This window comes from Balaenoptera acutorostrata, chromosome 11 (genome assembly GCF_949987535.1).
Source record: "Balaenoptera acutorostrata chromosome 11, mBalAcu1.1, whole genome shotgun sequence".
NCBI classification, from domain to species: Eukaryota; Metazoa; Chordata; class Mammalia; order Artiodactyla; family Balaenopteridae; genus Balaenoptera; species Balaenoptera acutorostrata.
This window is the reverse complement of record NC_080074.1, coordinates 70,358,593-70,373,708: the sequence shown is the minus strand read 5'-3', so window position 1 is coordinate 70,373,708 and position 15,116 is coordinate 70,358,593. Positions and strand designations below refer to the sequence as shown.

The following is a 15,116-nucleotide window of genomic DNA, read 5'->3' as shown; positions in this document are numbered from 1 at the left end:
TTTCTTATTTTTTAAAAAGGCAAATTTAACAGGAAAAAAATGCAACATGGTATGTTTAACTTAAATTTTCTACTTTGCATTTTGAAAAGTCAAAAGTATGTTTGGAGTATCATAGCTATCATTTTATTTTCATTAAATAAACAATAATGGATATAGTTCTTGCTGGCATTATCTGTAGTTAATGAGCATTTATTTATAGCCTTATCTTTATTACCACTTTCATTACTGAACTTGTGGTAATATTTTATACCTGGGGTAACAATTAGTAGAGTATATCTCGTATGCTTCATTCTACTGAATTGGTGAATTATTTAGTAATTACAAGGTAATTCACTAGGAAGAAAAATTGGGCTGGTGAGTCTGCTAAGAGACACAGAGGATTAACATGCCCATTAAGTTCATGCAGCCTAATTTTGCATTCCACAGGCCTCTTTCTTTGCTCTGTAAATACTGGAGGAAGTACCATGTGTTGCAGAAGTATCTGAACTTGGTGAAGGGTAAGGGATAAGTATTTCCTACATCAGGTTAAATAGATTGATTTATTCATACTGTTTTTTAAATATCAACAGTGTGCTGGTCATTGATAATCAGTAATGAATGACACAGCCCAAATCCTAAGGACTTTGCAGTCTACTAAGTACTTTTTCCTAGAACATGTGTTTTATTCCACACCTAAAACTATGAAACACAAAGAAACTAAAATGATTTCTCCTGAACAAGACTAACTCTGCTCTGTATCAATAAGCTACTTTTAAGAACCTCTGAGTAAACTAACATCACTCAAACATAGGTAGAAGAATTCAAGCCACTAAAAGAAATGTGGTCATTTCATTTCCACCTCTTATATCAAGATTGCCAATGGCCAGGGCTCCACATAAAGTTGCAATGGTTGGACACTGCAGAACTCCAAGGGACATTGTTTACATAGATTAGGATGCCAGGACACTGTCCACATAAAGTACAATCTGCGTGGCCAAATGGCCCAACCCAGAGGTGCCTTTTTCAGCCACCTCTTTCATGCCCTTTCAGGAACAAGAGTTACCAAGTTCCTTCTTCATTTCAATTTGCTCAGTGTTTTTTGAGCTCCTGCTGTGTTCAGAGCACTTTCCTTCATGGAATAATAGACAGATATAAAGATAAATAACACATAAATATATACTTTAATGGACAACATTAGAGTCTAATAATTTCCTTTATAGACTCCAGATCCCAATGCAGCCACAAATAAGACAAGTTAATAACTACATCTTCTTTCTCAGGGATCCTATCTTAACAAGTGTGTTCAGGTTGGCCAAGAACTGACTGTGACATTTACTTAATGAAAGCCACATGGAGAAGCTGTGCTCCCTCCCTAGGTCACTTAGCAAGCATCACCTTTGTGTTCCCTTGGTGCTTCCTGATCCCAAGAGTGGGAAACTGGAAGGACACTAAAACCATTTCCTTACAGACTTCTAAGGAGCAATCTTGACTTCATCAGCTAGGCTACAGTGCTGAGTAAACTCATGAATTTCAGGATGAACTGGCTTGAGGACCCAAGTGGTGATTGTTTTACTAACAGAGTTGCAATGGCAACATTGATCATTAAAACAAGCAAAATGGAAAGTGTCAGCATTCTCTCATGGCCATCTGTGACTTCTGTGTGCTGGTAGTTGGTATTCAGAATGGAACTGGTTGCTTGAACTGGCTCTCAGTTTTGCAATGAAAAGTGAAGGAAAGCATTCTTCTGTTTATGCCTGCTTGTTGTATTTTTCCCTCTAAACCACATGGTGAGAAATTATGATATTAAATCATTTAAAATTCTATTGCCATGCCACATTTCATTTCACGTATTTCGTACTTTGAAATATGAGACTATATCTAACTTAATTGTGAGATTAAATTTGCTATCTTGATCCGTGCATTCATTCTTTTTTGTAGTGATAACATTAAACCTTTCATTTTTAATAAGATTTGCAGATTTTTATATTGCTATGAGAAAACATGAAACACGATCTGACTTGTTTTGATTGAGTTCCAACATTTTAACACAAGTATTATAGAAAGAAATTAAAGTGATTTTTTCTTCCTTTAGCCATCACAGTAATTGTGCAGCAAGATCAGAAAGGAATATGACATTCATGACTGGAATCAAAGATTATAAACATTTTAGAACATGAATAATGGCTAATATATTAAAACACATAAAAGCATATTTATTATGTTGAATCACATGAAATTGCTATTTTTAGTAGGATAAAACATGGTCAAATTTTGGCAATTTTGTTTGGCTCAACATATATTCTTTTAGTTAGGAGATTCTGTACATTCCTGCGGCCTGGTTTAATCAAAATGAAATCGTGTGATAATTAACGCTGAGTTAGCCCTCTGTGGATAATCGAGGCCTAATGCCAGTTCTTCTCTCTCTTGATTTAATCCCTGATTTCAGGCTATTTAACTATGCAATAAGTCTATCTTAAAGTGGTTAAGATTTGAAGAAGAAAAGCAATATTAACTAGTTTAGTTACTTAAAATAGAAGTTCAGTATTTTTTTAAAATCCAGAAATTAGTGTGAAAGAGTGGTTTAGACTATGAATTAAACCAAATTGGGGGATTATCTTGATTCATTTATATGTACTACTCTGTTTCCAGTCAACATACACAATAGATATTTGAGTAGGCTATAAAGTATGTTTCCAGATGAGATCCAGATTATATTAAAATTTTTAGCATATCTGAAGATTTTTAGCAAAAGAGAGAAAGTGGTTTACTACAGGGCAAGTCCTTGCTCAGAGTCAGTTCTCATGGTAGTTCTGTCCCTAGCAGTCTGTGTGACATGCGTGAGTCCCCTAACCTCTCTGGAAACATTTCATTTTTTCACTTTACAGACAACTCATAGTGCACATATAAATTCAAACTTCATAGCAACTCTGTGGTTCCCAGGAGCCCAGCCCAGAGATTGGGAAGCAGTGAATTAAAAAAGCTCTGTTAACGCTTCTTGGTCTCACATTATAATTCCTATTAATCTAAGAGGAATTAGCAACAATTGAGGAAAAGCAAACAAACTGGAAATCTGAAAACAGGGAAGTGAGAGCTGAGCTGATAATTATGTATGAGTTCTTTCCCTTTGACTGGTGGCCAGAAACCAGAGACGGTAGAATTGATGAGCCAGGATGTCCTGCTGGTGCTGGCTGCATATTGAAAGGAAATAATCCAGATAATTGTTTAATTGGATGCTATTTAAAAAGAGAAGCTGAAACTCCCAAGAATCGTGATCCAGAGTAAACATCTTTTCAACCATACTGGTTAAATAAAAACCCAAGGATGCTGCATTGAAGATTAGCATCCCTGAGGTTCCATTTTCACTGCCATGAAAATATCCCTTTTAACTGTTTCCTGTCAGTCCTTGTCAGAGTCTCTGTGAGTTTTACTTTTCAATATTAAGTACTCCTGGATGATAATTTTCCAACATTATACTTACAATAAAAATGGAAAATAAGTGAAATCTTAGCTACAGACCTAGTAACAAGAGTGTAAAGTCAAGTGCTTCCTATGAGAGACAATACGTACAATGGTTGTGACACATATTGTCATGAGCCAGCCTAGGTTTGAATCATCTTATATCTTATATAATGTATAAAGTCTTTAACTCAGGTCCAGTTATTTGAACTTTCTGTGACTCAGTCTCTGCACTTGTAAATTGGAGGTAGTGACAGTAGGCTTGTAGTACAGATTATACTATTTTGTGTAAAGCTCTTATACCAGACCCTGGCACATTATAAGTGGCATATGACAGTAACAGTAATTTGTAATTGAGTCATCGCTCTTTTAAACTGGTGTTTTAACTGAATTATCATAGCATGGTAAAGTCTATCAATTTTACAAGATGTGGCTCAGAAAAACAAACCACAAGCAATACATTTGCTTCCATACCTATATCTAGATAAGGCATTGAATATAATTTTGGAAGTGGAATGACCAATTAATGTATTTTGGTCCCCCTTCTCCTTTTCTTTTTTCCATTCTCTTGACTTTATTTTTACAGCTCTTTCTCTGAGCTATATGCATTCATATTTAATGATTGCCATTTTTATTCTTTTTGTAGTATTAAATATTAAATATAGGGCAGAATACCTCCTTTAATTTCCCTTTAGAGTAATAAAATATTACCAGTAACTTTTTCTTAAGATCTGTAGCAATACTCTTTGTCAAAACAGAAGTACTTAATAAAGCCAGGAAAACACCTATGAAAAGGTCTTAGGAAGAGTATTATTATATATTGGATAAATGAAATGTATCAAATAAAGCAAACATCTAAGACATGAATTGGTGCACATTTGACCTCAAGAAGCTCTTATGCAACAGGCTTTATGATAAATTCTAATTACCAAAGAGTTTTAATGATTAATTTTAATGACTTTATTCACAATGAGATTGTTAGCATGAATAAGAATAACTCCTTTGAACAGATTTGTGGTTGCCAAGGGGGAGGGGGTAAGGGAGGATGAATTGGGAGTTTGAGATTAGCAGATGCAAACAGTTATATATAGAATGGATAAACAACAAGGTCCTACTGAATAGCCCAAGGAACTATATTCAATACCCTGTGATAAACCATAATGGAAAAGGATATGAAAAAGAATGTATATATATGTATAACTAAATCACTTTGCTGTACAGCAGAAATTAACGCAACATTGTAAATCAACTATTCTTCAATAAGATAGATTTTAAAAAAAGAATAACTCCTTTATAAATCTTGTAATAGATGAGGTTTGTGATTGCTCAGCAAACACTTATTCCAAAATCTCAGATTTTGTCACCTAAAAATATTCCTCTGCATTAGTATTTAATTTTACAGTAACAGTTTACATATCTAGACCAACAAAGTAACATTAGAGTATGAATTCCAATGTAATCATTTGTCTTCACAAAAAGAAGTTTCCAGGTAGCTCTTGGGGAAAATGCAGGGATGATATTAAAAATACTAACCTGTCGGGACTTCCCTGGCATTCCGGTGGTTAAGACTTTGCCTTCCAACGCAGGGGGCATGGGTTCATTTTTCCCTGGTTGGGGAACTAAGATCCCATATGCCTCGGGGCCAAAAAACCAAAACATAAAAAAAAAAAAAAAAAACAGAAGCAATATTGTAACAAATTCAATAAAGAATTTTAAAATGGTCCACATCAAAAAAATACTAACCTGTCAACCACAGGCTTGAAACAATAGGATGGATGCTGGCCATAGAGTTGGAGTGAGGTGCTAGAGTACCCATGTTTCACCAAGACTTCACCCTGTAGTGCTAGATAACAGGAAGGTGTGGGGCCTTGTGAAGGAAGCTGGGGAGGAAAAGAAGGGGGAGCTTGAGAGAATTGGGATCCCATCCATTTACCAACCTGTACGGTCATACAGTACATCCTGAAGAATTATATATATTCATAGCATCCTTGTGAAACACACATATGAAAAGCCAAGAGTGATGAGGAAATACCCTTATTACCAAAAGGAGATTCAAAGAATAGTCAATATTTATCTGTTCTTCATGGAAGTTGTTATATTCCTTGTTGACAAAAGAAATTGTGGTAATTGCATTCAAATTTCCTTGAAGTTTATCAAACTCAAAAAGACAAAAACAAATGAATCAACTTAACCTGGAGAAAATTTTGTTTAAAATTCCAATATTCTTATGTTTGACTATATAATATTTGCAATTTCTTTCTATTGTATTTTAATAATTATTTTGGATTTCTCCCATGCTCATTTAATCCATTTGAATTTCTGGAAATGCTCAAAGATACTCTAAACAGTAGCAAAGATAATTTTTAATTTATGTTTTGGAGATCATGAGTCAAATTCTTTTGAGAGTCTGCAATTTTAATAAAGTAAGTAAATTTTTGAAAAAATTTTATTTTCCAAAATTAAAAAAAAATGTATCTTTTCTATTCATGGGGGAAAAATCTAAAGAGGAGCTCATTATACTTATTTTATCAGAGTATAACTTGTTCCAAATAAAAAGTTGTGAAGAGGAAAGCCAAAATTTCAGTTTAGAAATTTGTATTCTGTTCAATTGTTAAGAGAATTCCAGGATGATTCATATTATTCCATTTTTCTTTTCTCTTATTTATTTATTCCTTTACATTAAAATTATTTTCAAAATATTTGTTGTTCTTTATTTTCCTTTTTATAATTTAAAACAATCTCTATATACAAATATAGCTCTGAAAGCAGAGGCTTTACAACATTATGGACAATTCTCTGACAGATTCAATTTTCACTGCCCGGATTTCCAATTTACTTTGAATGTCAATATTAAAGACTATTTTAAATATTTTTTGATTTCTATAAAAAGCTTAATTGATAATTGTTACAATTTCAACAAACATTCTTTGAACTCCATCTGCATATAATTATGTAAGATTTTACGGGGGCTACAAAAATAAGTAAGAGAAAAATCTCAGGCCCCTAGTATCTTATAACGACGGATGGAGGGTTAGACATGGTGTGACCTGGACAAGTCACTAGGCCACAGGATATCTATGATATGAGTACCATGAGGAGAAGAGGCTACGTGGTTGGCACGTAGAGGTGGTTCCTCTACAGAGCTCATCAGGCTAGGGAATAATGAAGGGACCAGTCTATCTTCCCTCTCTTTTGTAGGATAACCATGGAATCCAAAGACTTCCTTACCCATCTGCCTTATGTTCCTATATATGTTTGTTCACCACCCTCAGTAAAACAATGTACGTGTAATGAGAGTTACAACCAATGCTCTCTTTGGGACATATATTGCACTAACCAAGATTATTTGTAATATTTTATTGTTAACTATTTGTTCTATAACCATTACCTTATTGCCCTTTAGGGAAAATCTTGGAAGAGATGCTGTCATACATTTTTCTAATTGCTTTTGAAAGAAAGCTTTTAATTTGCTTCTTTTTTCATCTTCCTTTGGTGACTATGCCTTAGGATAGGTACTTGGCAAGGGGTAGACTTTTAATACAGGAGATCACATGCACTCTGCACTGTTTATATTATTACGTCTAATGTTCTTTACTGAGTGTCTTGTTCCTTTCAGGACGGTTCTTTTCACTCTGACATCTGTGGTTGTACTTGTCATTACAACTGACTGGATCAGCTGGGACAAGCTGAATCGGGGATTTTTGCCCAGTGATGAAGTTTCCAGAGCCTTCCTGGCTTCTTTCATCTTGGTCTTTGACCTCCTTATTGTAATGCAGGTAAGTGGCTTTGTATTTTCCTCCTCTCACTGAAGCCACTCCATGCTTTGTTCTCAGTAAACAAACACTGTAGAGTGAAAGGCTCCGTAAAGCTAGAGAAATGCATAGTTTACAGTTGCTGTAAATGGAGTCTTCTCTGATCATATTTTCAGCAATTTTACTGAGAGGATAAACCAACTGGGCTTTTATGAGAAGGGCACCAAAAAGTCATTGTATGACCATTGAAAGGTGGCCCCTGGAAACCATACAGAATAGTTGTGGTATTTTTGCCAAAGCTTCAGGGAAAAAAACAAAACAAAACAAAAATAAGCCTGCCATTTAGTAAATGGAAAGCTGCAGAGATGAGGATGATATAAGCCAACAAAGCAGGGATAAGCAATTGCCAAAGCAACTTAGGGTTTTAGAGCAGTTGAAATGGAATAATATAAAAATGCTTTTTCTGGTTATGGAAATTATCACTTTCTTTCAGTATTCACCAGAGATCATTCCATTTTCATGTAAACAATATTTCTGCCCTGCTTAGCAACAGATTCTTTGTACAATGGCATCGTGCTCACCAGTGCTACTCGTGTAATCTTCTGCTGTGAATGCTTTGAGGTCTTAGGGGTGTTCCTCTGAATCGAGAGGAAAGAGACATTAACTATTACTTGGTACTTTATCTTGTTCATTAAATGCCCTTCCATTTGCTAGACATTTTCTTATTGCTTTCATAAGGCAATTTTGTGTTTTCCTCTCCAGAGGTATTGTAAGTGACCAGAACAAAGGCTCCATTGCTGAAGGGAAAGTAAACTTCATTGTGTTCTGAATTTATGTGAGATTTCACAGGATAGCAGATTGGTTTTCTCATTGCTACAGGCAAAGAGAAGCCTTTATAAGAGATTAAGTGTTTTAGTGTTAGTGTTTTGAAAGAGAATAACAATCTGGCATGTTTTTGTTTTGTTTTGGTTTTTGGGTTTTTTTGGTATATAACATAGCCGAGGTGTGAGGCTCAAGATGGTTCCTAGAGTATATTATTATTTTAATAGATGATGATTTAAAATACATTATTGTTTTTAAAAATTAAATGAAGTTGAATTCTTTGTCTCATCTAAAAATTGATGTATTTCTTTTTTTATTTCCCATGGGATAGTTTAGCATAGTGAAGAAAGACCTGGACTTTGAGTAAGGAAGCATTGGCAGGTTCCATATCTATCTCTCACTTGCTATAGGACCTCCTCTGGATATTTATAAAATTTAATTTATAGAACTTATGCAATAATGTCGTGCATTACTTTTTTTTTTTTTTTTTAATTATTTAGTTGCTCTTTCTAAATCTCAGACTAATTTTTCCTAGTTTTTTTTTTTTTTTTTTAATTTATTTATTTATTTATTTATTTTTGGCTGTGCTGGGTCCTCGTCCCTGTGCGAGGGCTTTCTCTAGCTGCGGCAAGTGGGGGCCACTCCTCATCGCGCTGCGCAGGCCTCTCACCATCGTGGCCTCTCCCGCTGCGGAGCACAGGCTCCAGACGCGCAGGCTCAGCAACCGTGGCCCATGGGCCCAGCCGCTCCGCGGCACGCGGGATCTTCCCAGGCCAGGGCCCGAACCCACGTCTCCTGCATTAGCAGGCAGGTTCTCAACCACTGCGCCACCAGGGAAGCCCGTGCATTACTTTTTAAAGGCTATTTTATCTTTTTTCATCTAGTACTCCTCCTAACTAATATACTATTATATGTAAAATATCTGCTTTGGCCAAGTGGCCTACTGGTACCTCTTTGAACCCATCTTAAAGTCAAAGGTATTAGTAGCCAAGTAGACCGTTATCTTTTAATTTGTTTAAATTTGTATATGTGAGAGCAGAAATTTCCTGATCTCCTACTACCATCCACCGTCTTTTACCCTCGTTATATAGTTTTAATTATTCTTGCAATAGGTTCACTAAAATCAGGGACTTGAAGTGGAAAAATGTAACATTAAAATTTGCAGATATTATGGACTCACTCAAAAAGTACTTTGTAAAGAGAGATGGAAGGAAGGATAGTCAGGATTTATGCAGGCAGAGTCAGCAGGATTTGGAAGGGAAAGGCATTCTAGATGAAGGAAATGGCGTGAAAATGTGGAGTCAGTAAAGTCCTGAAGTGTTTACAGAGTGGCCAGAGCACCAATTGACTGAAGATGGAGGGCCCCTGCTGAGGAATATATCAGTTTGGACCATTTTGGCTACAAGTAACAATAACACTGCCAAGCCAGCTTAATCAAAGAGGGAAATGTATTACTGCATTATAAGGATGCCCTGCATAATTAAAGTGGAGGGATACAGTAGCATTTTAGGGACACATGAAAGCAGAGACTAAAGTGTAACAGGGAACCCCTAGCTCTTATTCTCCATCTTTCATCTTTTTTTTCTTTCACTTCTGCTTTCTTTTTCTCTCTTACTGTAAAGCAGCTTTTTCAGCTTTCCAGTTCACGTAGAAGAAGATGGCCACAGCCAACACCTCAGAGGGAGACTACTCTTGGCTGTCGGGTCTAATTCTGGATTCCAGGGAAGGAATAGCAGGGACTGGATTGTCCTGTATCCATCTGTGAACTGACTGGGGGTGAAGCAGTCCCAGAGAAAAAGGGGGAGAGGTTGGGCCTCACAAACCAAATTAATACAAGGAGGAGTTGAAAATGGGGCCCCCAAAGTAGGTCTGTTAACTCCTTTTCTCTCTCCCCCAACACCTGGTCAGCCAGCCAGGCCTATCGATTCATCGTTTGTTATGTCTCTTGTAGCCATATCTTTCCTGCTCATTTCTCTGCCACCACTCCAGTCCTGGCTCTCCTCTATACTATTGTAAAATAATTTCCAGTGAAACCTTCTGCCTCCAAATGTCGCCTTGTCCCACACGCCCTACACAGCTCACCTTCCTAAGCTTCCAAGCTGAAATGCCATGTTGTATATGTCACTTTTCAACCAAAAATATTGTCAGTGACTCCCATTGTTGGAGAATGAAGTCCAGACTCTAGGAGCTCTCTCTCAGGGCTCTCCTCGGTCTGCCCTTGGCTGTGTTTTCTCCCATATCTTCTGTGCTCTTGCTCTACCCAGCCCTGAGGGCTGTTGCTTGGCCCCAACCACAGCATGCTTATTCCAGGATGTCTGTGAGCCTCTGTTTCCTCCCCAGGTTGTGTCTCTCTCCTGCTCTGCTCATTTAGACTTTACCATTGAAGACCATTCCAACGCCCTCAGTAAAGCCAGGGGATGAATTCCTCCTTGCAAGTCCTGCAGCACATTTTACCTGAACTGCAGATCAGCATTTCACCTTTTCCTGCTCTATAGAGCAGAAACCATAGCTTTTAATGATATATCCCTGGAGCCTCTCTAGCACAGAGCCTTACATGGGCGGCAATAGGCCCAGAGTAATAACTGCTTGATGAGGATAAAGAAGTGGCATTTCAGCACTGAGTCTCATGCAAACTCTGTCACCCTCTGGGAGCATCATGTTGAAGTGCAAGGAACTAGTGCATGTGGTGAGAGAGTGAATTTAAGGAAACAGCCCCAGAAGCCATATATAGTCAAGCTTTTTAAAAATATCTAATACAAATGTCCTAACAAGTCCATAACCAACTAAACTCTGATCTAATCCACTTTATATTCACATATTTTAGACAAAAGAGAAATAGAAAAGTAGCAAAATTGGTGGAAATGGAGGCAGTAGTTTTACTGAAAGGTTTTCCCTCATTAGAATTAAGTGATTTAAAAGCAATAGACCCTAGGCTTTTCTAATGGTAGGAAAATTCAACTTATGATTGAAAGAGATTTTAATGTTTGGTTAAAAAAAAAGAAAAGAAACCATTAGAATATGATACTACTGCTGTAAAGATTTTATTTTAACAAAATTAGTAGGCCAATTCTGAATACTTTTAGAGAAATTGCAATTATTTATTTTTATGAATATTTTAAATAGAATTTTTGTACATTTATTGTGAAAACTATTTGTTGTATCACATATTTCTGTAGTTTTAGGAAATTCACTAGAACTAAGGCATAAACAGATGCCAGTAAAGTATAACATGACTCATATAAATCACACATTACTACAGAACATAAGAAGTAAATTGTAGAGAACACTTCCCTCTGAGGAAATCTTATCTCAAATTCGTTTAATATTTATAATTATGTCATTTAACTTTTATATACTCCTTTAATTCCTTGCATAAGTATTTAATTTGCAGTTCTATCCCACCTACTCATCTTTTCTGCTAGATTGAAGAAAAGATATACCTAAGACATATAAGAATTAAAGATACAGCATGTTATAGAGTAAAGCAAAGAACAAAAATGTGTCTTAGGAGTTCACCAAAAAAAAAAGAGAGAGAGAGAGAGAGCAGTGTAGACGTGTAGCCAGAGTAGTAAGGGAAAGCTTCAGAGAAGAGATTAGATTAGAAGGACAGGCAGCTAGAATTTGAAAAAGCAGAGCAATGAACAAGAAAAATTTTCTGGCTGGGAGTAGTATCACAATCATCAAGGTAAGAATCAATTTTGTTCCATTAAGTTCAGAAAATGTTCACATTCATTTCTAGTGTGCACTGCACCCAGTGCTGGAGACGGGGGACAGGGGGAAGGCAGATCAAAGATCAGTGACACACCGCACAGGAGTTTGTAGCTGCAGAGAGGAATTCACAGTTTAATAGAATAAATAGGAGTAGAAAAGTAGAGGCATTTGAGAAAGACTATCTTTATTTAGATGAATGGTTCAGGTAGAAAATAAAAATTCCTACCTCGCACTTTTAAGTTCAACTAAACCACGCTGCCAGGATCTATTTGCTGATATGAAGGCTTTAGAAGAAGGAAGTTTCTCTTCATAAGCTAAAGAACATTCTGGGCTTTTTACTAGACAAGAAGAGAGAGAGTGAGAGAGGGAAGAGAGAGGAGGAGATGGAGGAGGAGGAGGAGGAGAGGTGAGAAGCCAGAAAGATGGATACAGGCAGGAATGAGTGCAGGAGCCAGTGTGTGTGGGAGGTGGCAGGATTAGGCAGTGGTGATGACCACGGAGGCTGATGAAGTTATATCTATGGTCAAGTTTCTCATAAATGCTTTACGTAACTGAACTCTGGCAGATTGGTGTAAGGAGATTAAAAAACTCTTCAGTTTCACAACTGGACCAATGTAGCCTAGCCTAAAAATTGCATCTGCTGAACAAAGTGCCCAGGAGGTGGACACAGTTGTGAGCTAAATTGCTAGAGTTTATAGCTAACTATGGGAAGGTTTTGCACATATATGTGTATCCTTGAACCTTTCTTTTCTTTAACAGCCTCTCCCCTAGAAAGCTTCTTGCATTATCTTGTGTGTGTGTGTGTGTGTGTGTGTGTGTGTATCTTAGATTTATGTATATTATGTATATAAATAGATACATAATATAGATAAAATACACATCATATATGTAATAGCTTTATGTGCTTCAAGGTGATGAGAGAAATCTTTTAGAAGAGAGGCTTTTAAAGAGAAGAAAAAGATTCAAGGATCATATTTTGGTGAATATATGTGTGAAAACACTGTGGATACATCTTTTCAATACCTCCCTTGTAATTTATCTATATACCTGCCTATTATCTTTGTACCTACATACCTACCTTTCCCCTGTAACATGTGAGCTCAAGGAGAGGAAATGTATTTTTTCATTCCCACAGCTAACTCATGTTCAGTACATTGCAGCTTTACCATAAATATTTTACTGAATGAAAGAATAAAGGAATGAACATAACATTATTTCAGGAAAGCCAAAGAACATGAGATTTTTCAAGAAGTAAAGTGTTTACCAACAGCAAGAGAATGAACCATCAATACTATTATATTAGGTCATATCCACTGAAGTATGATCCCACAGTAATTAAATATCCAAATAAAAATTTGAATAAAATGCTCAGTTAAGTGTTAAAAAGGACTCTTTGGACTAGTTGGAAAGCATGTAGAGAGAAGTGATATTTCCTGAAAAGTCCTGAAAATATTTCAGTGCATTAATTCTTAATGCACTGAAAAAATAATTATGAAAATTACATTCAACAAACATCTCACTGTGTAACATCTAAAAATCTAAATTTTTTTTTTCTGTTTCGTGACTCATTCTTAGAAGCGGATTGACTAGTTTAAAAAAAAAAAATAGACATTATGCCTCTTGGTAGACTTTAAAACTCTGTTGACCTGACTTTAGTAGGGCACTTCTTTTGAGGTCATAATTTTTGAAAGTGGAATCAGTTCCTTTAGAACGTAGGGCAGAGCAACAAGTGTGAAACTATTTTAATTAAAGAGCCATAGTGTTTTGACCAGTGGTCATATATTTCTAAGATAAGTTATTTCAACTGTTTTGCTTACAGGTTACTTAGAAAGGGTTGTTTAAATGTCTGTCCACCAGTTTTAACATGTTCTTCAGCTTTGGGCATACTTTATATAGCTTTCTTCAAAGTATTTAAAGTTCCTCTTCACATTTATTTTGCATCTTTATTTTTCTTATGCAAGGTCTATTTGAAAACGCAGTAATGGTAATTTCTGTTATGGGTCCCACATGATGACATGGAATAAGGGTTAATCCTTTAAATAGTTCCTAGATTAACCATAAATGCTTGTTCTCTTCATGATATGTGTCTAAGAGGTTGAATCGCAACTTTATTTACTGTCACCATTTTGTGCTTCTGACATCATTGTTGGTCCAGTGGGTAGACAGACTGTTATATATTTATATATATACACATATAAATCAATATATTTATTAGTGGTCCCAGAAACTGGTCTCCACATAGCAGACAGACTTACCACGATAAGTCATGTTCATGCAGCCTGACGGAGACCAGCCAAGTGGGCAGGAGATGCCAGAGAACAGACCCTGGCAGGTGACCCAAGGTATCAAGAACATTTGGCAGAAGGTAATAGGTGAGCTGGAAGCACTGGGGTTATCAGGCAAAACAAAATTTAGCATCCAATCATGGGTACTGGTGTGACAAATACACTCACTCAAAAATGAAACTAATGGTCTGCTTAGCCTATGAAATAGATCACAATTTTGAAACAGGCAGTAAGTTCTATGAGGAATTATTGTGAGCAGGAAAGATCACGCAAGTCTTTATGGATAATGTGGGGAGAATGTAGCTTGAAGGCATTATAAGGTTTGGTTAAGCGAGCGGAAAATAGAGACATTCAAATTTTAGCCCCATTTAAATGCTTCAAACCCTAAGGTATTTTTTTTAAAACAGAGCTAGAATGTGTTTAAAAAACTGGGAAGATATAAATTCTATACTATTGCACATGAGCAGTAATTTTTTCAAAGCCATGCTGAGGCAGCAAAATAGATCTCCCATAAATTAGTATTTTTCCAGTGGATGCATTGTTTCCAGGTGCTGTGGAATGATCAGTGCTTGCTCATCATCCTGAAAGAGTTTTCCAGCCCTGGCCTCCACCCCATCTTTGTGTGTGTGTATCACCGTTCTCCCTGGATGTCTTGTGTAGTGTTGCCACTTGTCATTGCATCAACTGTACATGACAAAAAAAGTGCAATATTGAAGACTGACACGGTCGGTCATTTCGTCTGGCCCTCAGCTTCACTGGGGCAGGTTTCAAACAGAGTATTATACTTCAGGTCAGAGCTTTATAGGTTTGTTGGAGGAGGTAATGAAGAGGATGTGACCCCACCAGTTGACCCACAAGCAAGACCTGATACTCGAAGACTTCTCCCTGCTCCCCTGTGTTTGGTATACCTGCTGTCCACACTCTTCCCATAGTGGGAGCTGCTTTCAAGGGTGCAGCCTTGAGAGATCAAAATCTAGTGGAGACCATCTGACAGGTAGTTTCTAAGTCAAAGGTCCATTAACTCTGGATTTGAACATTCAAGAAATACTACGCAGCAAGTGGCTCAAAGTGCAGTCTAATCTAGTTAGACTAGAGATTGGGTCTAATACTA

At 36.6% G+C, this 15,116-nt stretch overlaps 1 protein-coding gene across 9 annotated transcripts in view; it reads left to right on the top strand.

Annotated features, from left to right (window-relative positions):
* TMEM117 (transmembrane protein 117) overlaps positions 1-15,116 on the top strand; it is a 535,157-nt gene that overhangs the window by 422,887 nt on the left and 97,154 nt on the right. For 8 of the 9 annotated variants that reach the window (XM_007168344.3, XM_057556894.1, XM_057556895.1 and 5 more), the window contains one exon: positions 7,052-7,211. In XM_007168344.3, coding sequence (XP_007168406.2) covers positions 7,052-7,211 — 160 coding nt within the window. Of the gene's footprint in view, positions 1-7,051; positions 7,212-9,634; positions 9,788-15,116 lie in introns of those variants that run through there. The other variant, XM_057556898.1, reaches the window with a different exon arrangement.